The following is a 26,176-nucleotide window of genomic DNA, read 5'->3' as shown; positions in this document are numbered from 1 at the left end:
AATCCAGGGTGCTAGGGGATCCTTATAACCCACACAGGCGTAGGCCTACAAAATGTATTCAGCAAACTTTGTTTCTGTTGGTCCAAGGACACCCAATCATCAATGTTATGCTTGAAAACCAACTTCAGCTTCACGCCTCACTTTCCTTTTGTACCTCACACACGATCAAACAGATCTTTCTAGACAATAAACGTAAAAGTGTCTGCCTCCAGACCTGCCATTTGCCCCGGTACCAACGCGGGGGGCAAAACCGACAAAAGCCTCTGACATCAAAGCGCTTACTGCCCCAACTTCTTCCCCCAATGCTCTCCTCTTATCGGGCTAATTGAAGACAAGCTCTCGGGATGGATGCACAATAGGGCCAACACTATAATGGCATTCGAGACGCGACGGGTGGACTGAAGAAAAGGAGATGACGAGTATTCTATAAGCCAACCCCCCCACCATACACCTCCTTGTCTAAAGCCCTTATTCTCTCTTCCCTTTATCCCATGGCGTCTCATTCAGCTCTCTACTTGACATTGCTCGACCTCTGAACCCAGAGTTTATGAACTGAAGCAACAGCTATTTATTTGCTGTGGGAGTAATGTGTGGCAGCGCTATTGTACACAGATTTGGAGCCATGTTAGCATTGTGTTTGACTCCGTCTGTGTGCTTGGATAAGCCGGTGGTCAGTGGCGCTTATACCATTTTCAAGACGGCTGACAATTGAGGTTGATGGAATTGGTGTCTGTAAGAAAACTGCTAAAATTATAATGGAAAAGGACAAATGCTGATTTTTGGATGCAAAAGGCAACAAAATGTTATTTTCCTTTTTCCGTGATCCTTACAATTAGCTGCAAATACAAGTCTTGGTGCTCTATTTTAACATAATGTAGGCAAGAAAAACACACCTGCCTATCTGACAAAGCTTCGGACCAAACTGTCTCTTTAAGGAAACGCGTACCTCCACCCACTGAGTCAACAAGGGTAATCTTCAGGAAAAGATCAGTCGTCATTATTCATTGGTCAAAGGTGACATTGTCAAATTTTTCCTCTGAACGATTTGTCAAATTTCCCCCTTGCTGACAAGGCAAAATACACATACTTTTGGAACCAATAATTAAGAAACTGTTTCTAGGAAAATACATGTATGCATGGTCATCCTCATCAAACATTAGCTAATCGTATTTTTGTCAAACTCAGACTTTGTACCATTACTGTAAACGATATTGTGTTGTTTAGGTATAGATAGGCCTTGGCTTGTCTTTGTTCGCTGCCTCTGTGTGTGTGTGTGTGTGGGGGGGGGGGGGTTCAGCATATAGGTTGGTTTCTGAAGTGGTTGTGTTGCATGGCAGTCTCTGTGGAGGACATGCAGCACTAAGCAAACACACATCTCAGCTTAAACAAACAAGGGAGGACAGCAGAGCAAAACTGATGGGATCCACGCATCCTGAGTCCACATGTCCACGATACACAGAGACACACAGACACATACAGACACACACGATACACATTCAACACCCTTTAAAACCCTCAAGTAAAGACAAAAGGAATTTTCCCCGGAAGAGGAGTGGTCCAAAGATGAAAAGGAGAGGAAAAACTTGTACATTTGCATTTCATGTACATGTTGAGTCATCACAGTCAGGGATGCGGTATCTATTATTTTGCAGGGACGTTCTATGATTTTCTTAACAGACCATGGGAACTATTATCAACCCATGAATCATTTAGTTGATGTTTTTTAAATGTTTTGTCATTCGCTGCTTGCTCACAGACACGCAGAATATTGTGTTCTGTGACAATATGAGCACCGAACAATGCAAAAGAGTGTCAGACTGATCAAGAAGATCAAAAAAGGGCTATTGATGGCAAAACCAATTTATTTATTGTAGTTTTTTTTACATTATTTCCTTTTTTATTATTTGAACTGTCACTCATCTTTTCTCACCATCGTAGCACACACTTTCTACCATCATGACACATTCCCTATCCTGTACATAGTTGATATGATGATCGATCAATCGACTACTTCCCTGCCCCAAAAGGGACTACTTTACAGGAGGTGAGAAGCCCTACTGTCTGGAGCTGATCCAAGTTAGGGTTGTTCAGCCTCAGTTGCGATCTGTGCTCTTCTGAGTGCCATTCTAGTCAGTACTGCAGTGTGATGTCATGTGGTTAGTCGTAGTCTGTATATGTGTGTGTGCTTGAGTGTGTGTCTGTGTGTGCGCTTGTGCACATGTCCACGCTTGTGTGAGTGCCGTGATGGCATTGTTCAGAGTCCTTGACAGAAGTGAATTAATCAGACCCCACTGGCCCATTTGTCTCTATTTGGAAGGGAGGGGGGGCTAATTGGAAAAGAAGCAGGTGTTAATAGAGAAAGGGAGTGAGCCAAACTGAGTGTGTGTGCATATGTGCCCAAGTGTGTGTGTGTCTATGTAAGAGCACACGCGTGAAATAGAAGTCTCTGAGCTAAGTTAACTAAACTTAATTAGGCTTGTTCAGGCTGCAGCCAACCTTGCATCTTTCTCTTCTCATCTTAGGTGCGTTAGAGAGGGAGGGAGGAATACAGGCTTGCCATCGTGGCTCTATTGTTTTGGTTTCCTGCACGCCTGAAAATAAGCATAAAACATATGAAGCAAAAGCATGTTCTCACACGGATGTCAGCAGTACACCCACTCTAGCACACCCAAATGGGAGCTGTGATAGGAAAATGCAATGCGTGTGAATATGTGTGTATGCGTGCGCGTGTTTGGCAGGCCTGTGCCCAATCCTGCAGGTAGCTGGCAGTAAAGTTGGAACCTGTTTGGAAGCTTGTTTGTTCCCTGCATATTTAGCTGTCAGTGATGTCAGCAAGTTTTAATGGGTGGCACCTTTTGTCAATTACACAAGAGGGAGGCGAGTAAACTCTACCCAGTGCTGTGAGTGTGTTTTGATGTGGTATTTATGCAGTTGAAAGCTGTCTTCTGTGTGGTCTGACCACAGAATTACAACCCCCCCAAGTCTCCAGATCATACACACAAACATACAGATGCTCACCTGATGCACTGTGTATTTGTGTGTACTCGTCCTCATGGAGACGAGAAGCGGTCACGCTTGACACGTGACCCGTCATCACCAAATTCTTCCGAGCCATGTCCTGCACACACGGGGATCAAAAGCATGGCTATGCATACACAACTTCATGGGATAAACATACAACAAAATCTTCCATAATATTTAGACTAAACCCTTCACACAAACTTGCACACACACGTACCGCAGACATGCACAAAGACGCATTGTTCAATATTTTCATGTAACGCCATAATTATTATCCTTTTTTCTTTAGTAATTTTATTGAGTCACAAAAAGATGTCTGCATTTACTATGTGCATATTTGTGCTCATCCTCATAGGGGTCAAAACTGACATTAGTGGTGTACACCCCAGTCAATCGCCAGGCACATAAAAGATGTGTCAGGAAAAACATCATACTGGTGTTAGAAAAGATGCATTTCAAACTATAACTTTTTAAACCATATGACGTAAACAAGAATTTTTTTTTCTCAACATTGGCCAAATGATCAACCAGAGCTATCTACAAAAAGACATTCTGTGGCATTTGCTTTGTTTAAACAATTGTGCCAGGACACCTCAGGGCTGATTTGTCATGACAACATGCCCGTTTGCTATGCCCAGAGCATCCTCATAACACAGGTATACACGTTCAAGTCATGACTTCGGTTTCCCTCGTCCAAACACGCCATAAAGATTTGGGATAACAGCTACAATTTATTTTCGTGTTGTTCTCTAACAAACAAACAAAGAACCCCTTGGCAGACGTAAATATTTGAGTTGTTGTTTGTTAAAATGTTCAAAGTATGTTCAATGTGTGTGTTAGTGTGTTAATGTGATAAAAATATGCATCTATGTGAACATTCTGCCCTTCTGAACCTGGGATGCCCCCTGACAAACGCACATACGTGTGCAGAGGCACACACAAACATACGCACACACACACAGTCAGAGGTGGGATCGCTGCAGGCGAAGAGGCAGGTCGGCAGCGATTAGAGGGCCTGTGTGTGTAATGGTTGCCATGTGCGGGCCCATCTCATCCACCATTACACATACACACACACAAACGACGCCCACCCCCCGAATCCCTCCAAGATACCGTACACTTTTAAAAACATTAGCCCCTAATGCTTTAATGCCCTCCCGTCAATGTGGGGTTTGACTACAGCTAAAATGGCAGACACAGGAATGCTGCCTCGTGTTTGCTCAGTACACGAGGAAAGTCTCTGGGTTGGGTTTAAGTCCAAAAAATGGTGGCACCTCAGCCACACCATATCATGGGTCAGAAAAAAAGAATCATATTTTGCTTTGAAAACATGGTCATCTTTTAAGACTTCAACCATGTAACAGGGCCCAAAGCTGTGTACTTTGCTCAATACCACGATAAAGGTGTCCTTTTAAGAGTCATTCACTCGTCACAAAAATTTGGCACATAATGAGTCTCTGAAGTCTTCCTATAAAACATTTCCACACATACCAGTACAACATTCAATGCTATATTTTGTAATTTACTATACTGCATATTTGGATGTTGTCAACTTTAACATGACCACCACCTGTCCGTCAGCATGCTCACATATTTGACTCTTCCCATCTACATTGTCTGCTGGAGATTAATTAGAAAAAGAAAAATTAAAAAACATGTGGGTGCTTTTTTAATAGCATAACACATACGTAATACAATGTATATGAAGTTTAATGAATATTTTACCTTTTTTATTGCAATGGTAAAATCTCAAAGGCGCATTATTGTGATATTGACTTGTTTGCTCATGCATGAACACATGCTTGCATTCAAAATGCTGACGTTTTACTATTCAATAATAGTAATTGCCAGTGATGATCATGGCACATGTTAGTAGGCTAGGGTAATGGCAGGGCTCAACTTTTTTATTTCACCCTGTGATTACAATGATACTTCCCCCTACTTGCATACTTTCCTTCTCATTTACACTGTGCGCAAATTCAATCTTGGCCACTGAATGCTGAACAGCATCCTTGTGTGTGCGATTGTTGAATATAAATGCCACGGGAGAGGACACGAAAACAAGCGTGTTATTGCAAGGGATTCATTGTGTCAACATTTGAGCAGCTACAGTCCATAGGGGGGAACAGTCTAGACTTTTTACGGACAAAGGGAGCGGGACAAGAGCCTGTTATTTAATGTACACTTAACCTTTGCATGCACCTCGTTAACCAAACATTTTTATCACGAAACACTCTCAGATTTCTTACAGTGATGATACTGTGTCCAAGTATCACCTTCACAGGACAGCCATGAAAAAGTCATTGTTTCCCCCAAAGAGTTTATAGGGCAGGAAACTGACGTAGGAGACGGCGTCTTGATGTTGGCCCCTCTGAATATTGGCATTGATGTGTTAAAGCTTTCCAGGTGTCACAGACTCCAGCCGGCACACTGTCGGCCTGTCAGAAAGCAGCATGCCTTGGAACCTGAGGCTAACATGCACAGTGACACATGCACACACACAGAACCAATGAGAAATGGGCAAAGACCAACAGCAGTGCATGTTTTCACTGTCACAAACTGAGAGAATAAATTGCTTCTTGATTCCTGATTGGTGATTAGGGGGAGACTGCGTTAATGGGACTGTCATTAACTTGACATTTGAGTGAGAAATTAAGCATTTGGAGGTTAATATACTGTAGATGTGGCATGTGCTCAGCACAAAGGACTTTTATTGGCGAGGCAATAGGCACACTGTTGTATTTTAACAGCATGCATTATCCATCATACCATGGAAGGGATGGATGGATGGATGGATGGATGGATGGATGGGTGGATGGATGGATGGATGGATGGACGGACGGACGGACGGACGGATGGACAGACGGACGGACGGATGTTTTTCACCTAGTCCTGTGAACCAACTCCTATAGAAAGTCAGGATCGTGCAGGCTTAAAAAAAAACGCATTTGGAGCAACACCGCTTTGTACACTTTCAAACTTATTGTGTCGCGTCGACGGCAAATTTTGTCATCAGGATTTGTGGACTTTCTACTAAGATTTGTAATGGGTTTTCCCTTAGCCTATGTCTCATCTCTTGGCAAAGTTCTATGGACACATTTTAATTTGTGGTGTAATAGGGATAATCCTGCTGATTGACCGTATATGCCTCAATGTAGTTGAAGTTTCATTCAATTTTTGCTTTCATGGGTCAGTAAAATAACTTTTAACAGACTCGAGGAATGAACTTCCTACCTAGCCTTCGATCCCGACTGCCCCAATCTATCACCGTCCAACTTTTGCCTTTAAACATTGACCATGGGGATCAATGTTTGAGGGATCAATGTTGAACGAGCTCTTGACTTCAGTCTCTCTTCTCAGTCTTTCTCCTTCACACTTGACTTGTCCCCTGGGTGTAGCCAATTAATATTGCAGGTCCATTTGCCATTGAGTGGAATGCAGAAGGAGACTTGTATAGGGGTCCTTAATGAACTGGGCCGCTGTTAGCCTCAACACCAATTAACGAAGCTTTTAATTACGGTTGTAATCAGAGCTGCTGAATAAGTGAGTGTCCCGCTGAGACGTGCAGACACACACAAACATGCACACAAACACAAGAACTCAATGAGCAAAAATGGAAAAAGCCAGCCGTCTCTGCTCTTCTTTCTTGATATTTAGACCTGTGTGACCAACTAAGGGTGGTTGACAACATATTTGGGCCCAAAATAGCTCAAACACATTATTTGGAACTCATAGCAGTCCAATGTACAAGCTTCCGCCATCCAAAAACATGAAGCAAGAGGAAGAGAATGTCTGCTGCTGTGTTATGCCAACTTCCCAAGCTGAGGAAAAATTTGGCTTTTTTTTTTCCAATAGGGAAGAAGACAAAAGAACATTTCTGTTGAGATAGAAAAAACATAAAAGGTCAGTAATATATAAGCTTGAACATTAGAGAGATTTTTCTTCTGAACTATGCTAATGTACATTTTGTCTGCAGCTTTTTAAGAGGGAGAACAGCTGCCACATACAACACAATGGCAACAGTAGAACCTGAGAGTGTATTTGCTGTTCTGGAATCAGTTTGACCTTGTGACTCAAACGTTCAGTGAGACTCAGAAGACTTTTGATAACCGCAAAATGTCAGTTTTGGCAAAAGACTTAAGACAGTTGTAAGTTGTAACTGTGTACACTAATACCTGATCATGCTGCACATTTTACTGCTACAGATGTAGATAACCCTAGAATGATTGATATTTTTCTGTATTAAATTGTGCCATTTGAGGTCTCTAATCAAAAACGGTTGTACAACTTGCTGGTGAAAATATGACTCTACCGAGCCTGCATCAGGGTATAGAAAGGTTTCATATAGCAAGGACCACCAGAAATGTACTAGTTCACATAGCTATCTGTGTGATTGATTTCAGCTAAATGCTCTATTGGTTACAAGTGATGAGTAATTGGTTCAGATTTGTGTGCATTTTAGAAGACACAGTGGTTCACCTAGTCGACATTTGTGCAGTTGGTGCGGGATGGATTTTCACGAATGCCTGTGTTGTGACTGTGATTGACTAGTGGCCTGTCCAAGGTCCGCTGCGATAGGCTTCAAATGAAGTGATGGGTTGTTGTAATAAATTTAATAGGAATCACTTCTATTGCTGTGCTACCAGGAATCACCAAGAAAAAGCATTTTCGAATGTGATGATTTCAGTTAAAAACAACAATTATCTACTTGGAAATGTTGGTAAAGTTTTGCATATTTTTGTGGTAAAATGTTTCAGCACAGTGAGAAGTGTGCTTGCCAACATTTTAGACCACATCTCTATGGGGCTTTGTTTTTTGGACAGTATAGATGAAATCTTGTTCACACACAAAAATAAAAACTTTCATGCTCACCCTACATAAACACAGACAATAAAATATAATGCAGACTTACAGAAAGTGCTCTACTTAACTCGCAACATGAACCCTTGAAGCTGGCATGGCTAACTCTCAGGAAACAGTCGTCTGTCTTACAGCTTTACAAGCACACCGTCATCTTCTTTTTCTCTTTTTGCCTTCTTTTGGAGTCTCTTTGTCCCTTTCCAACTCTCTTGCACTTCCTGTAACCCTGGTAGCCTTCGCTCCTTTGACTGAGAGAATTTGTAGTGGCAATGCATTGCCAGGGTTTTGTATCACTCAACTGGCTTCTTGTTTGCTTCAACTAATTGAAATGCACCCTTTTTTTGTCATGACTGTCTCTGTTTTCAATGTTTATGCTATTACACTGGTGATGCCCATGAAGTTAATTGAGGTAACCAAAATATTAGCTTGCTCTCATTATGTTGCAGTAAAATTTTACATCACTGCACACTGCAATTACAATAAGAAAGATGTTAAATACCTTTTTGGTTGTGTGAAAGCAGGTCACTATTTATGTGAAGTCAAACTACTTGATTGGATATGACTTTGTTGTACAAATGGTCAAAATGTGGCCTGTTAGCCGTGATAAGTTTTTGCTCAACTAAATTAGCTGCTGTGATAGAGAATATAACTGGATTTTTGATTAGCTTTATTAATCGTGATATTTTAGTGGTTCTGATAGATTCTTCACCTAATTTACTTTGTTAGATCAACTGGAATGTCTACACACACAAACCTAACCTAATTAAAATGGTCGGGTTAAGCTGCCCAGCAGAGTGGGATCTCAGACAGGAGGAGAAGGGAGGGTGGGTAGGTTTTGTCGTGGGTGAGGGTGCAAATCTCATCTCACTTAAACTGCATAGAGATTAGAGAACTTTTGCAAGATATTAGCTGTTAAAAAATGAGAAAAATGTCCTAAGCCTCTTGTGCAAGTGTTGGAGGTGGTCACACAAGGCTGTCTTTTGTTTCATAGATAGAGGAACAGAGTATAGAGTCAAAAAGTGATTAGTGTGAATGTGTGTGTGTGCGTGTGCATGTGCGTGTGTCTGTGTGTAAGATGCTGGGCAATTGCCAGGCTACTTCACTCTTGGATGTGTCTTTGTGTGTGTCTCACAAGTGAGTATAATAGTTGGTTCTTAAAAAAACAGGAAAAGAGAAGTTCAGGTAAATATTGGACCGTTGATATTAAATAAAAGTTAACCAACTCCAAATTTTAATTTGGATAGGATTGGTAACATGCAGTCTGGAAGTTGTAGGTGGGTTAAGGCGGACAAGGCTCCCAGGACAGAAAGATTCGCGGACTGTATTCATGACAGCCTTTAAAGATGGAGAACAGATGATCAACAATGTCGGAGTTCTAAACAAAAAGATCTTCATTGAGCGATCTGCGTTTAAACAAGTGCTGATTATGATGATCTGTTTATTACATTGGGCAGCAAGATGTTCTGATGCAAGTTTGTCAAATGGAGGAGAAGGGTATCATGCAAGGGTCAACACTATCGTCAGAAGACACGGACATGCCATATCTTCATTATGGATCATTGGTTTACTTTTGAACTCTGTCATGGTATTAAATCAATATACAATGTAAATTGTGTTCATAATTAACACCTGGAAACTACAGCCACAGTAATGGATTTATAGTTATGTATAGTCAAATACCTGTAAACGTCTTACTGGATACAATGGATATGTCATCCACAGATGCTGTTTTGTGAATAGAACACCGTTCATTTGATTGACATTTCAATTTTGTGCGTGCCAGTACATGGCATCTCAACATACTCATCCTCAAGTAATAGCATTTTTTTTTTTCTTTTTTTACAGAACCAAGGGGCTTTTTGGGACTTTACGGGACTAACATTGCTCTTATTCTCAGTAATATCCTCTATGTCATCCTCATTGCTCTTGCAGTCTGACAGACAGACAGACAGACAGACAGACAGACAGACAGACAGACAGACAGACAGACAGAAAAAAAGAGAGAGTCCAGGCCATGTGAGTGTGTCATATGGAAGAGATTTAGTGCTAATGACACCCCCCCCCCCCACACACACACACACACTCACACACACATACACCAAAACAGCCTTCTTCCCCACCACCTTGTACCAAGCCTCTGCCATCTATTCCTCAAGCCCCCACCAACATCATTCTAGTGTCATTGTATTGTAAGGTCCCATGACCTCACCCATCCATGAAATCTTCTCACAATTTAGACGCTACATACTTTGTACCCCTGTGGTCCAACTACAAACACTGTATTGCAACGTGTACTTTGAATATTTTTTTACGCTCAGTAATACCACCATGAAGATTAAGAAAATAAAAATAATTGCACTGGACTATACATTGCTCAATTAAATGATATATATTTTACAAAAACCGAGACCAAAAACAGTGGCGCTCAGATTCGCACCTAAAATCCTAATTTCCCAATCATGTTGGCCCATAGTTAACTTTTTAATTCAGCATTACCACCCAAGCTATGTAAAATAAATTATTTTAGCCTCCAAGCTATCTCTTGACGACCAATGTTGAGGCTCTCAGCGCCCTCCAAATCTTTGGCACGATATGTGTGTCCAGTCCTTTGGGGCTTGACCTCAAAATTGACCTTCAATCCGCCTGTCAAGCCCCTCGCACTTCTCATATCTGTGTCGCACTGACGCTGGCATTCTTTCACGTTAGCGCATCGCAGCGCTACAGATAGGCCTGCCAGACACCCCCTGTGCTTCATGGGTATCTCTAACACACACACACGCACGCACACACACAGTTAATTGGTAACTAAAGTTTATGGGTAGCCTGGATCTCACAGTTGGACGGCACCATAGTGAGAAGTCGGCTTTTGGTGAGTTCCGATCCTGCGTATGGAGCGTGGTGCTATGTGAGATTAGAAGCATTATTTGTGCTGTTTTTATTTCTTAGGCGTTTGTGTTGGGATATTTCTGTTCTTTTTGCTCCATGGTACGGTTCACTGAGCAGGATGATCATCCTACGTTTAAAATTAGAATAAGACATTTTCATTTGGTTGACACGGAAGTTGCGGTTTCTCTATTTTGCAGATATTTACAACACTTTTATCGCTTTTTTCACTTACACTATTGTGAGCGTAATCCATGTTTATTGCACAATACGTGTTGTTGGGTGTTATTTGGTCCCTTTTGACTGGCCGATCAATATCAATAAAGCGCTCTAGTTATCTATTTTACCCTCGTCCAACAACCTCGAGATCAATACTCATCCGTCATGGCTTCACCTGCTGAATGTTATCGCTTGTGCTGGGATTAGTTTGCCTCACAAGTTACCCGGACATTTTCTCCTATCCTGAGATATGTAGGTTAGACGGAGAGGTCTGCCTCGGTGCTCTTAGTTTTCACGGTGTCTTTCAAATTGTCATACAGGCAGCGTTTGAAGTACCTCATTTCAGAAATGTTAAAGGTGAAAATATTGCACCTCGCTACCTTCATTTTGATTACACTAAATAGGTTTTTCGGTTTCACGTAAACAATCTTATGTTCCCATGTCACATTAGAGTGCAGGCTCATCTATATCCCACTCTGTCACACTACCCCAGCAGGGTCATCCTTCACACCTTTCTCATCCTTCAAGTGCTGACCACTCTCCTCCATCAGTCTATCGGGCCAAAACTTGACCTCTCACCTCTACAGGCCCGCCCACCTTGTTACTACTAACCCTCGATTGATTGTGTTGCTTGACCACCTTTGAAAGCAGCTCAAAGGAAATGCTGGGAAGCCTGCTTCATATGTGAAGGGAAGATCAACATACATGTGATCATTAAGGTATGATTGTGCAAGCTAATAAGAGTCAATGTGAGATAATAATGTTCTCCCTTTTTTGTTATCATGTTTATTTGAACTACAGTGTCTGAAATGGCTCTTAGTGTTATGCAGTGTACTTCTATACCTCTTCCAAGAACAGCTACAATATTAAATATATTTTTTAATTAATACCGCACCCAAAAAAGAAAAGGCCTATATAGAGCAATCTGACTTCAACCAAATGTGACCGACGCCTACCCGCTGGAATAAAAGACAGACAGACAGACAGACAGACAGACAGACAGACAGACAGACAGACAGACAGACAGTCAGACAGACAGACAGACAGACAGACAGAGACGCTTACCTTCTGTGCATGCGTGACATATCCATCCATACCATCGGCAGTCACTGTTCCTCATGGTTGGAAGAAGCTAACCAGAAAGCTCTCCGCAAGAGCGAGATATAAAAATGTAAACAATGTATTCGGCTATATCATTCGCTCACGATGAATTCCCACGTGAAGCAAACCCTAGCTCTTCTCTGAGGTGTTATTCAAGTTCTGCTGACCAAGCATCATTATTAAGAGGAACATTCTCACAAGAGATTGCCACTGTCACGTGTGCATCTAATACTAGGTGATGTTTTTTTTCTTCTTTTTCTTTAAAACCAGAAATTGTATCTCTGTCATGCATTACTCGTCCTTGTACCTCCATTCCTGCTTAATGCTCAGACTGATGAGCCCAATTTGGCCTGCTTGTGCAGCGGGCCAACTTGATTAATGACTCTGGAAGATCTCTGCTGCGTCCTTTTTTCACGCGCGCTGACACACACACACACACACACACACGCGTGCACACACGCAATAGCTTTGTAATTGATGACACAATTCTTACCATTTGCAAACCAAATGTGCACCTCTCTTTCTTGTCTTTTTTCAGACTTACCTACTTTCTGTCTTGCTTCTTTTCTTCCCACACCCACCTTTTCATTAGGCAACTGTCACCATGATATGCAGGCTGAGGTGGCCTTGTGACACACTCACAAAGCAGTATAAATATTTTATTAGTCTTAATGGAAATCATCGCCGCTCGCTAATTGCGTGCACATATTATCTGAGGTGGGCTATCAAAAGCGGACATCAACTTTGATCCACCCCCCCCTCCTCTTTTCTTTAGTCCACCTCAGCCTCTCTGGCTCTCTCTTGTTTATGCAGTTTATTTTTGGCCTTATGACTTTATCTTACGGACTGCCCTCCCCCCTCCCTCCTACCAACCCGAGGCCTTCCTGCCTTTTCTTTTCTAGCAGTGTTGTTGGTACGCCGTTTGTATTTTATGACTAATATGTTGCATTTTAGATCCTATCTCCTGGTGTGCCCCTTGAAAAATATTATTGTATAAATTACTCATAACATGATAACATTTGAGGTCAATTAGTATCAGTTGAATGGTTATCCTTTCACTGGAAATGACACGAGAAAGTTGAAAGGAGCTGTAAGGAGTTGAATTACTAAAGCACACGGGCCTAAGGAGCCAGTCAGGTAAAACCTGAGGGCTTGCAAATACTTCGAGGTCAAATGGAGGTCAATGGGGCTTCTTTAAGCAAAACGTTAGTGTTGTCATGCTTACCTTTACCAATGAGGTTATCTTTTTAGCACTGTCAGTTAGCTGGAAATTAAAATGAAGGAAGCTTTACGAAGTGACAGCACTAAAATATTTTATGTGTGGACCCTAATGAAGCTAATTAATGCTGAACTTTTTTCCCACGTATACTATTCTTGTTGAAAGGAGAAACCCTGTCAGTGAATACCGCAGTAATATTGCAGATGGTGGTCAGCGTCATCTTTGTCAAAGGTTTTCACTGTGCTGCATTCCAGATTATATTTTTATAAATAATTTCCATACTAAAGAGGAATTTAACTTGGTCTTAAAACAAAGTTTTAGGTTTTGCTTTTCATTGCTCCATTGTACCTTCCGACCTTAACTGATCGTTTCCACAATCAAATTTGATCTCCATGTGGCGCTTCCTTTATCTTCATCCTGTTTTTATTTGCTTGTTGTTATTTACGGAGCATCTCTCTCCCGCAGAGATCCGCGGCATTGTTTGGTGTCGCTTCTCTTTTCCCATTCCCTCACCCTTTCTGGACATTCCCATTTAAACAAAGACAAAACAAGTTAATGAGATCGGAAGTGCGGGCCTATCAAAGGGGAATCAGTATTCAAATCAAGACCCTGTCTGAACACAAACAGCAGGAAGCCAAACAAGAGGCTACTACTGCTGAATAGGAGGATGGGGTGATGGGGGAAAGAGCGAGAGAGAGTGAGAGACTATTTAGCACAACCTTGCGCTCCTTACAGTGAGTGTAAGGTTGTGCTGAATAAGGTTCATGCTTTACTTGCTGCGTTTGTCGTTTAGAAGTTTCTTCATTCTTAAAAGTTGCCACTAATGTTGGAAAAGAAGCTTAAAGTCTGTAAATTTTTAGTTGCCGCATTGTTTCTTGATTAACTAAATGTCATCACTAATAAAATTAATAATCTAAATACTAATCTGTCGAATAAAAATGTGTATTTCTACTAAGCACCTTAAAATGGAGGGATTGGAGAAGATATAAAATTAAATTAATAGATAGAGGTGGTAAAAAAAAAACATTTTAAGGTACGACTTTCTTTTGGGTACAGGTGCATCATTTTGATTCCAGGCCATTGCATCTCTTCTCCAGCTTTTAATCCATATCTTTTAGTCATCACTTGTATTTGCTATCTGTAGGGGTAATATTTAGGGCCCCAGACTGTGTTAGAATGCACTCTAGGGAGGCGGAAGAACGGTAAAGAAGGGAACACGGCAGAAGATGAAGGATGCGGAAGGGAGGGGATGTCGCTTGGGCATAAAGGTCCCATTATCTCGTGTAGAGGGCCACCTGAGCTAAAGACAGCCATTTGTTCCCAAATCGACCTGTCGACCCCCACCTAATTACCAGCCAATTATTTCCAAATGTCTCTCATTCACCGCGCAGGCTGAACACTTAAGGGAAGGAGAAATGGAATGGCCTTGCTGCACTTCCACTTCTACTTTGTCTTTCTTTGTGGAAATGTGAAGCACAAAATATATTTCGATAGTGGCTAACAAAATGGACCACCTGTCATGAAAACAAGACGACTCAATTCTTGGGGGGAAAAAAAGTCGTATAGTAGTCTAATACAAATATGTTAAGCACTGTCTATATGAACATGTGCATAAAAAAAACGTCCTGATTGGCACACATTTCATACCCCTTCCCAGTTGATTGTGTAGTTCTTATGCGCGGATAATTATGCACGGAATTGACTGACCATACTGCACCCTAAATGTGTGCCCGTTTGTGAAGAGGGACAGATTAAGAGTGCCTCATGCTGACACTTTGGCTGATAAAGTGTAGCACAGCAGGTAGTGTGTACGTGTGTGCGTGTGTGCGTGTGTGCGTGTGCGTGTGTGTGCGTGCGTGTGTGTGTGTGTGATGTTCCAGCTCTCGTAAACCAACTTCATCTATCTCTCTCTTTCTGACTTTCTCTCTCTCTCTCTCTCTCTCTCTCTCTCTCTCTCTCTCTCTCTCTCTCTCTCTCTCTCTCTCGCTCTGTCTCGGTGTGTGTCTCTCTCCTTCTCTGTCTGGCACCGGGCTGTCTCAGCAGCCCGATGCATATCGAGCTGACCCAAAGGAGAAGAAGGCTGCGCCCCTGTTCCCAGAATTCTTTGTGGCCGGCCTCCATTGTTCACCGCCACTTGTATACAGTATTGTTGCTGATTGTGAGCCTCCCCTCTCTCTGGCCGCACGGCTGGCCACAGAGTGCGAGCAGGGCAGCGGCGGCCGAGAGAATGAGGAGGAGGATGAGGAGGAGGGGAGAAGTCAGCATTGTGTCCCTCGCTCGCCATTGTCCCGCTTTCCCATCTGTTTCCTTCTCTTCCTTCCTGTTTCTGTGGGATAGCAAACTGATTAGTAAGAACGAGGCTGCGGCTCCTAATAGGGGAAGTCATGGCCGGGAAATAAGATGGATCCGTCTGAGATATCATCTGACTGAGTGGCGCAATAGTTTTGAACTCTGACACCTCGTTGCTGACTGGAAGCTTTGATCAGGAGCAAGTGGGAATATGCTATTTCGATGCATTGCCTTCACTTGCCATCATTCTTTGATTGGTTTTAAAAGATGATGTTTCAATCTGCAGTATTTTCCTTTGGCAAGGGACTTGTTTCCATCCTGCTTGTTCTCAGCATTATGCTAGAACAAATTATAGTGTAGATTTTGGATAAAGTCGTTGATCTGAAAATTTGTGTGCCTGTCAGCCTTACTATCCATATGTTTTTCTGTCTATCCATCTGGCTGTTTTACAATGTATTCGTAGATTCATTTCAGTACGGCAGCTCATCAGAATGATTACAAAAGTTCAAATTAAATAAATCATGACCTTTCCTGTGCAATCTAATATACACTCATATCCTGTAAATGTTCTAAAAAAAAAATCCCGCATTTGCCCACTTTTGTGTCGAGACTTGGGCTGTGCAGTGCGTGTGTTCCTCTGATTGTCGACTGAGCCAGGGCTGCTTACCAGACTCCTGGCTGATCTAGAAGCTAAGTGGATTAGCATATCTCCCATGTCAGTTGCATTTGTAGTGACAGCCTGATGACACGGGATTGTATGATGGCTGCGACCCACCTGACTGGCTCAGCTCGGGCCTCCCACAGGTGGTCTCCCTATTGGAGAGGGAGGTGACACCAATAGGGATGACTAGTTGGATTTATGGAAGCCGGATTTGGGTTCGAGATAATACACATTACAACGTACATGCTTTGCTTTGTCTCGTGTATAATTTACTTTAATGAGATGGCTAAGCATTGCGACACTTAAATGAATGATCTAACCACGTTAAAAAAATGTTAAAAACGTTTCTAACCAGATTAAATAAACATAAAAAGTTATAAGCCAATAAATATACTACAATTTGTTAAAAAGTTTAAAAAAGACATTTATTTGTTTGTTGTGTTTATCTTTATGTTTGCACTTAAATTAGTTAAATGGTATGATCATTTCAAAGTGGTTTGAGCATATTCCTATAACAACCATCAATGTTTTTTTTTTAATGAAAGCAACTAATGTTTCTCCTACAACTACTACTTCTGGTACTATGAGTAATGATGATAGTCCATTATTTTTGGAGCTCCACACCCTTATTTCTTGCGCCACCTACAGTGCATGTCATCTTGAGTGCTTCATTCTGCTACAACTCAATTTTCTTTGCACTTCTTTGCCACAGTATGACTCACATGCCAACGCTCACTTTGGCCCATCCAGCGCCCCCCTCCGCCGTTTGGGTGCCGGCCTTACGAGGCGATGCAAACACGTTTGTCAGGGTGATTAATAGCATGCTGGATTGCCGTTAATTCACTGGTTAATGACTGGAGGGAGAGTGGGTGAGGAGAAGAGAAGAGCAGAGCGGAGCGAGACTGGCGAGTAATAGACTGATGTATGAGTGGACGCTGCATGCAGTGGCAGAGGTGAATATAATTACCTCCATCATCACGTAAGGAGATCTTCACTGATACAACATGCAGGTTTAGCAGGCCCAATCGAACGAACGTGTGTGTGTGTGTGTTTGTGTGTGTGTGTGTGTGTGTGTGTGTGTGTGTGTGTATTTATATATGTGTATGTGTATATACATATATATATATATATATATATATATATTCTTAATTCTAATAAATAAGTACAAAATGTGATGAAGACAAAGTGATCCATTTGGGCATAGATAGCATTTTTACATTTTTAGGATCACACATGAGCAAAAGGATAAGACTTTGAAAAACCATGAAACAAAACTCCATGGGTCACTCTGCACCCAACTCTTTATTAGCCCCATTTAATAGGAGTGGATGAGTTTGTTGTGTGGGCTGTCTGTCGCTGCGCTCGCTTTGAGGGTTCCCCAAAGGCTTGTGAAAGGAAGTTGCACCGGCAACACACGCACCCACACACACACACACACACACACACGCACGCACACACACACACGACCTGTTGTGTTATAACTATTCATCTGAACGTTGGAGGACATCTTTGAGTTTCTACAGCCATCCTTGTAAAAGTGCCTCCCACTTCTGACTTGACATGTTAAGCTGTCATCAAATGAAATAATGTTCTATAGATTTTATTGATTGGCCCCTCTGACTATTGACACTGTTCTCAGTCTTCCTTTGTCCGACAGTCCGTGTCTACATAAATCAGATTTTAGTGAGCTGCTATGCACACTGTTAAAGGGGACTGCAACTCTTTATGTATTTGATTTATGAAAGGTGTTTCATGTCAGATAACACCCATTGGTACTCATTGCTGCAGTCGCTGAACATCTTTCTAATGGTGTCGAATTAAAAAGAGTATAATTTTATAAAGGCAGTGTTTTTGTTCCTCAATTAGTTTTGCAGGTGGACCTAATTTGTCATACTCATCTTTTTACATGACTCCCTCTCCTATTCCAGTCCCCTGCCCCTGGGTGATCTTTGCGACTCAATTTGGCAAATGTAACTCGATATTGATTATTATTAATATTTATCATGCTCGTGAATATGTTTTGCTATGGTGCTATTAATCTCCCCTGTTAATAAATGTCTGCACAAGCCTTGGCCACGGGCCCTCTTGGGACCGCGGGGACACCACACACAGCAGGAGACTGTACACACGCTGTCTTCTATTTGCCTGGAGCCTCCATTGCGCCTTTTAGCGTAAACACGAGTGCACACACACATACACACGCGTACGCACACACATGCACATGCACCCTGCTGGATGCAATGCCTTGAGGCCTTTTCAGCACAAATAACACATCAATACATCAACTGTGTTGTTTCAGTGCAGCACACAAACACAAATGTATAAGTGTATTTTTTTTTCGGTGCAAATGCAATACATTACACTTCTACTAAGTGTTATACAGTGCATACACACTCGTGTTGCAATAACAATGTTTTGATTGGCGCATTAGATTAACCTGGTGGCACAATGGACAGAGTTTGAAATAGAAAACCGTGTCAGGAAGTAAAAATGGTGACTATTTTTTTATAATTAAAGTAATATAATATAATTGCTGTCAGTTAAAACAAATACAAACTGTAACTTTGTATGTATTTAGCACAGAGCAAAAATCTGTTTAAGTAAAGTCCATCAATAATTATTTTTTATTTGCTTTTTTTAAGAAACGCACAAAAAGAGTTAAGCAAATCAAAATGGCTCAAGTGTTATTGGGGCCTAAACGATTAATCAGACGGCCAGTTTAATCGGCCGATTTTTACAATCTGGAAAAAATAAATCAGATTTTTTTTTTTTAGATGATTTTTTTTTGCAGGTCCCTTATACATTTACACAGTACATTATGAGACAATATTAATGACATTCAAATAACCCCCCAAAAATAAAATCAACAAAATAGCAGCCAAATATTTCTGATATTTTTCTCTCTGTTGTGAAGTTAGATGATAAGATTTGTAAACAGTCAAATGTTTGTATGTATCTTTGTTGTTGTAAGTAATAAAAGACTAAAAAGAAGTTATTTTTAAATTAGATGTATTCTTTATTTAATACGCAGACTGATTGCTATCAGTGTTTTTTTGTTCTGCCAAATATCTATAAAATTGTGTCAAAATAGTTGCTAGAAAAAAGTCCTCATAAAAACAAAGCTCATCATGGCCTCAGTCATATGCACAGTTCAGTCCTGTATATTTATAAGCAGAAGGTATATGTATGCACCTCTGTAAGGGAATACATATGTGCCTCTTGGAGGCTGCGTTTTCTCACTCATCTCCTCCATTTGCGTCCTCCATATGCTCGCTCCTCATGCACTCATTCGCTGTGAGGACGCCCAGTTTGAGCTCTGCATGTTGCTTGGAAATGTTCCCTGGTGCTTTTACAAGGGGAAACAGTGCGGTGTTTTCATTCGGAGTGGCTTGCTGCTATTGTAGCTGACTGTGCCCTCGTTGCACTCTCACTACTTCCATGTAAACACACACACAAAAGACACACCTTTCCTCCAACTAGCCGCCCCCATTTAAGTCATTTCTTTTTTTCTTTATGGACTGCCTAGTAACATGCTTTCATGTATACGTCATCTTGAATAAGCGGCACCCCTCGGTGGAAAAATACACCGTACGGGTTTTCAGTTTTCACTCGCACACTCTCGCCGTTTGAATTTGTTGACTTGATTTTGACGGCTTCATCTCTGCTGCTTGGGGACTACCTGGTAGTCGTGTTCTGGGTTAGTGCAGTGCCGTGATTCCCAACCACTATGCCGCAGCACAATAGTTTGCCACGATAGCTCATCAGGGTGTGCGGCGAGAATTTACACGATTCCACTTAATTGCTCTGAAAATTATTGTTTATTTACTACGGCAAATGATGTATCTTTGTTCATCTATCTATGCCAGTAATTACGTAGTGACAGTCATAACAAGAAAATGCTTTTTCATTAGATGGCAGCAGGTACATAATTAACCAGATATTTTTCTCGTGTAGAATATTTACCTTGACTCATTAAAACTTGGGAAACTCAGCTACAGTTGTAGCAAAAAGCAGTGACGACCTGGTTGTATTTCCATTTCATTGCGGCCCTCAATGTTATTTGTCTCATTACTTTGGCCAACATGAAAGTCTCCTTTCCCTCCACTATTGCAGGTTGCAAGCATGTCACAGTGCATTCAGAGTGATGGGAATTTGACAGTTTATGGCTGGAAAAACAACCACTCCAAAGCAATCTGGAATGGTGCCGTGCAAAAGCATCATAAAGTGTCACGATGGCCAATAGTGTCTCACTTTTCCAAGGGCATGTGCGCTCTTCAAAATGTTTTAGTCACGTATTTCTGAGTTCATTTTTCATATCTGTCTTTCTTGCCATTTCCCTCCTTCAACAAGACGCACTTTTCTCCCCATATTTGGAGTCATTCCGCATAGTTTGGACATTTCCTTGGCCTTTCGTTTTTGAATTGAACCAGATCACTTTACGGGTGGAGAACGATCCTGTGTGTGTGTGTGTGTGTGTGTGTGTGTGTGTGTGTTGTGTGTGTGTGTGTGTGTGTGTGTGTGTGTGTGTGTGTGTGAGTGTGTGTGTGTGTATGTGTGTGTGTTGGAGAGGGAAATGGGACGCGTGATGGCCGTCACTGGCTGCACGTCCTATTTCCAGCTCTCTTTTATTGTTATCTGAGCCACAACCATGCTTTTGCAAACCATGAACCTGGCTCTGAAAGCAAAAACTATTGTTGACTTCCATTGGAGCTTGGGATCTGCAGAGGTTTTCAATGTTTGTATGTCTGCCTGCAATTAGAATTGTTTATTTGATTAGAATTTTTCAGAGATTCCTTGTTATTTTTCCCCCACTAAATGAGTGCATTGGGTCCCATTTGGAGATTTCTTACCAGATGTAATCTATGCAGTGAATTTTGTTCCTCAACCCGGGTTAACAGTCCAACTTATTCTGCAGGCTACAAAGCATGTGTTTGTGTACGTCCAGGCAGACAGCAGAAAATGACGGCAGATCTGTATCTCACCGCGTTTAAGTCTGGAGTGCTCTGATTAAACTCAACCACAAAACACTTTACCCGTTGTAAGACCCTACGATCAAACCGCTGATTTTCAGCGGTTATTTTGCCATGGTAAGACTGATGACTGTGATCATGATTTTCTTTTGTTTTATATTTTGCCACTTACCTTTGCAAATTGATTTATTTAGTCTTTGCTGCGCATTTTCATTCAACTGTATTAGTGCTGTTGTGCACCAGTTACATGATATCATCTTTACCAACCACCGTTTGATCTCCTGTCCTTGAGTGAAGTAGCAGCTCCTTCAGATGCAGACAGATGTTTGTGCGGTCGGCTTGCATCGAAGCTCATGCATGCCTTTGTTAGAGCGAGCGTTGCTACAAAGCAACAGATTTTGTGCATTTATAATTGATCAAGTCAAATTAGATGCCTTCATGTGGCTTGCGCCTGGCTCTCAGGTGGAGTTTTCCGCTGGAATAACAGCCACTGAACACAAGCAGCCCATTGTAGCCACAGCCAGCATCGGGACCCCCAAGGTGCGAATTAATGATTGACCCCTGATGTAATCAGGATAAATAGCTGCCTGTAAAAGAGAAGGAGATGGTGAGAAGAGCAGAGAGAGAAAGAACAACATCGGCAGCCAGGAAGAGGAAGGCACTATCTGGCCGCGCTGTTTTTTTAGAGGTCCTTTGGGAGGCGAAGCTAACATCTCTCCTTTGGCTGTCTGAGACGCAGAACTAACATAGAGATGTTTAAAAGCAGCCCGGTCGTCACTTTTCTTCGCCTCCTCCTCTTTCTCATCTTTCTTTTAACTGCTGCCTTTTACAGCCGAGAGCAGAGACTCTTAAACGGTATATTTAAACTGTAATAGTGGTCTGGAAGAATAATTACCCGTTTACATGTTTTTCGCCCAGCGTATTTGCAAAAGTTAAGGTTCGCAAATGAACATTTCCTCTTTTTTTATTTATTTTCCACCAGATCTTTATTTATTAAATCATATAGCTTGGCTTTAAATGTTTGGATGTATTTTTGGGTGAAGGGAAGTGCTTACCCTTGAAGGTGGTGTAATGCTGAAAACGTTTGGGAGAGACTGGTTAAAAAAGTATTTCCTAAACTTTTGAGCCACACACCCTGGTTGCATCGTGTGGGGAATTTAGATCATGGGATGTCGCCGAACTTTGTCTACTTTGAAACAGTAGTGTGACATGATTAGGTGATTAAGGCTAAAAACATAAACTTGGTAAAAAATATCTTGTTTATTAAATAAGAAAACACTTATGACATAGTAGTTTCAAATTTGAGCATTAGGAAATAAGGACTAGGTATTTCAGGTAAAAGAAAAATGTGTAAAGATGGCGTATATAGCCTAAATGATAAACCAGAGTTAAGAAATAAACTACATTTTCAATGTACATGTGCAACCTTTGTTTTTTTTGTATTTTCTTTTACCATTTTGTGCAATTTAATGTAGTATATATGAAGACTGTGCATTCAGTCAAGTCATCTGGGCAATTTTATGTGCATGGAGGCTCTTAAGCCAAATTTAATAGATTTTCCGAGGCTGTCTCTACGCTTGTCAAAATTGCTCTCAGTGGGTCAAGTCTTAGCGAGAGTAGAGGAATGAACGAAGGGATAGGAATGGGGAAAAAGTGTTTAACAGCCTGAAAACATTTTTGATTGTACAGTGGGAGCTGTGCGCCTGATCCCAACTCCAATGAAATGGTGATCATTAAAGAAAAAAAAGTATTTTCCCGTCAAAATCGCTGGATGACGCAAAATCGGTCATAAAAGGCAGACTTTTACTGCTATAACTTTATGTGATACGTCTCCTGGAGCCTCGTGGAGCGGCTTCAGCTTTGCCAAGCACTGGACAGCCGCTGTCCCGTGCTTTGCTAGTTTTACGTTTCACATTAAAAACTTACATGTCAGTTAATTTAACAGCGTTCACAGGCCACATCTGTCAGCGGGCAGAAGGCCAAATATTTAGCACAGAACAAAAAGATGATCTGTGCTGCGAATGAGCTCCCATGATTCCACAAGTGTTTGATTAGCTCATTCGATACATCTCCAAGCACTTCCCGTACAGCCTCATTACCATGACAGCACTGAAACATAACCTACGTACTGCACCTATGACTGATGCATTTCAAACATCACATGCTATTAAACTAAATAAATAGAAGTATAATAATAACCTTTTGGTGCTAACGACAACCTGGGACGAGCTTGCAAGCTTGGCGTGTTCCACCACATGGAGCGAGATTGATTAAAAACACTGCTGATGTCATTTTGGCTTGAGTTAGCCAAATGCCAGTCCACGTTTACATAGGATTTTTTTGAAAAAATAAAAATGAAGCACATAATGAAACAGATACATTTTGTATGCATTTAAACCTGTCAAAGAATTTTGTTTTGTTTCTGATTGTTTTTCCTAATACCGATGAGCAAGGCAGAATTTTTCAACAGTCGTTGTCTTTTGTGTCATCAGATGACAGCGAGCCAGTGGACAGCATGTACGACACAGAGGCCGACCTTCCGGGCTTGGCGGCCGGCGGCACTTGCACTGACAGTCCTGAAGACGACGCAGAGGATGGCATCATCAACATGTCTCCCCTGCCCTCACCGAGCCCCTCCCACCCGAACAACCACCACCTGCTGCTGCACCCCCACATGTACAACACCCACCATCACCTCCTCAACAACAACAGCAGCAGCAATGACCAGGACTTCACCACGCCCAAGGAAGGCTCACCCTACGAGGCACCAGTCTACATTCCCGACGACATTCCGATTCCCGCCGATCTGGAGCTGCGGGAGTCATCGGTACCGGGTGCCGGCTTGGGCGTTTGGGCCAAGACCCGTATCAGAGTCGGTGAGAGGTTCGGTCTGCACAGCAAAGGCAGCTCCTTCGGATGGGAGGTACGATCTTTGTGTTTTGTTTCTATGCCCTTCTTCATCTTCATAGCAACTGTGTATCACCTTTGACCTCTTTAGTGTGAAGGCACAAACAGCAATACATACAATGCATATGATATTAACTGAAAGAATAGTGACAAAAAGGGGGGTGGGGGGTAATATTGCTGTGAGGAGGCTGAGTGATGAATGAGTCACTCTGCATTCGCACGTTCACATTTCCAGCAATCACAGTTCATTCACAAGCATCTATCTCATCATCATCGCTGGAGCCAGCTCCATTTGCATCACCATCTCATGATTGGCCCTCATCTTTGACTACACACACTCGCGCGCACGCACGCACACACGTGCGCTAAATGCGCCCTCGTCTACATATCTAGCTGCGCAGCAATGTCAGATGGAAAAATCTTGCTGATTAGTGGAGGTATCAGCTTTTCGGGGCGTCGCCGTGAGCGGGCATGCTCATTTGGTCACGCCACCTGATATGGAAATGGAAGAAGCATGACCGAATGCAATGGCGGCATATTGCACTATTAATTTTCATTTTGACATGACATTAGGCGATATTGAAGTTGCTTCACTAAGCTCATTAAGAAAAGAAAGTCAACTGGTTTCTGTCTCTTCTTTTCTCTCTCGTGTGGCCAATCAGACATGAAATATTCTGGCTCACTTTTCCTTTCACTGACTCAATGTCGGACTGCTCATTCACTGCCCAGAACACTTTGTTAAATGCATAGTTTTTCCCATGGTAAATGCTGAAATATAATTAATTTGTTTAGGGCCAAACAAATTATGAAAACTTTTACTTAGCAAAATTATTCATCCTAAAATAATGTTAATATTGAAATGTTGAACGTGCATGTGGATTGTTGCTAGTCCAAATGTACCTTGCAATTGACTGGTTACCAGTTTAACTCTTGCCCCAAAGTCAGCTGTGGAATGCTTCAGCGGAGTCTGGACACTAATCTCTAAGAGTAGTAAGGAAAAATAAATGAATGCGTATTGAAGCCTGAGATTGGCTGTCAAGTTCAAGGTGTACCCCGCCCACCGCCCCAAAACTCCAGCACGCCCGTGACCCTCATGAAGATAAGCGGTTTAGAAAATAATGGCTAGACATTGAAGGATAAAAAATAAAACAGTTGTCCTGACAATGGTGTAACACAAAAGGGATTTCATTCACCTTAATGCATGTCCCTTCATTCAATTAAGAGCAATTTTAGAATGTGTTGGTGATTAAAGAACGCCGGTGCATGCATGCTGAGCAGCAGCGGCGTTTCCTTGTTTAACATTCATATTATGCGTCGCCATTCAAGGTGCAAAGGGCACCGCTCCAAAAATGACACACGCCAAGTATTTTCTTTCTTTTCTGCCCGACAACTGCATATTCATCGGCTGCTAGGTTTAGCCAACAGCTTCATTTCTAATGGGCATCCAAATTTGTTCAGTGGGGAAAAATAGATATGCACTTTTCTCTCCCTGACTGCTAAATCAAGATGATCCACATTATGGAGTTTTGACTTTTAGATAATACATATTTGGAGTCATTAATTCATTGCGATGTTACGAGTGGACATTTTTTTCAATGCGATTTCTCCTCCCGGGGTCCCTTCTGTTTCCATTCAAGCGAAAACATGTGGCATTTGCTCCCCAATTGCAGAGGAGCGATTGATCTGTCTGCCTTCCTTGTCCTCAGCTCTCGTTGGAGGACTGACTGAGTCTCAGGCCGTATTATTGCCTCACATTTCCTGTCTACTTCAGGGCTGGAACCCTTCAGGGGCTATCCTCGACCAGACCCTTATCACAGACAGTCATAACAGTTGGCCTGTTGATAATCACCGACAGACTCCCTGAGGAGAGTTGTGCGCCCCTTTTCACCATCTACTCATCTAATGCCTCTGCTCTTAGACAAATAGACAGGCCGACCTGGGCAGCAAAGTATGTTCACTTCCCCCTCAGTGATGGGAAGAATACGAGTGTGAATGGTTGCTTTTCTCTTTCTGTTGTATGTCTATAACAAGCACCCAGTTCAGGGT

General features: G+C 41.9%; 1 protein-coding gene and 1 long non-coding RNA gene across 10 annotated transcripts in view; one reads left to right on the top strand and one right to left on the bottom strand.

Moving 5' to 3' along the window:
• The window catches only part of prdm16 (PR domain containing 16), a 150,753-nt gene that overhangs the window by 25,785 nt on the left and 98,792 nt on the right, over window positions 1–26,176 (top strand). For all 9 annotated transcript variants that reach the window (XM_037242411.1, XM_037242381.1, XM_037242351.1 and 6 more), the window contains exon 2: window positions 23,716–24,146. In XM_037242411.1, coding sequence (XP_037098306.1) covers window positions 23,716–24,146 — 431 coding nt within the window. The remainder of the gene's footprint in view (window positions 1–23,715; window positions 24,147–26,176) is intronic.
• The window catches only part of LOC119116780, a 41,344-nt gene continuing 16,996 nt past the window's right edge, over window positions 1,829–26,176 (bottom strand). Inside the window, exons 3-4 of the long non-coding RNA XR_005096363.1 lie at window positions 3,019–3,118; window positions 1,829–2,591 (exon numbers count right to left, since the gene is read on the bottom strand). This is a non-coding gene — a long non-coding RNA (uncharacterized LOC119116780). The remainder of the gene's footprint in view (window positions 2,592–3,018; window positions 3,119–26,176) is intronic.

Source organism: Syngnathus acus, chromosome 2 (assembly GCF_901709675.1).
Source record: "Syngnathus acus chromosome 2, fSynAcu1.2, whole genome shotgun sequence".
Lineage (NCBI taxonomy): Eukaryota > Metazoa > Chordata > Actinopteri > Syngnathiformes > Syngnathidae > Syngnathus > Syngnathus acus.
The sequence above is the reverse complement of the archived record's forward strand: the minus strand, read 5'-3'. Positions and strand labels throughout refer to the sequence as shown.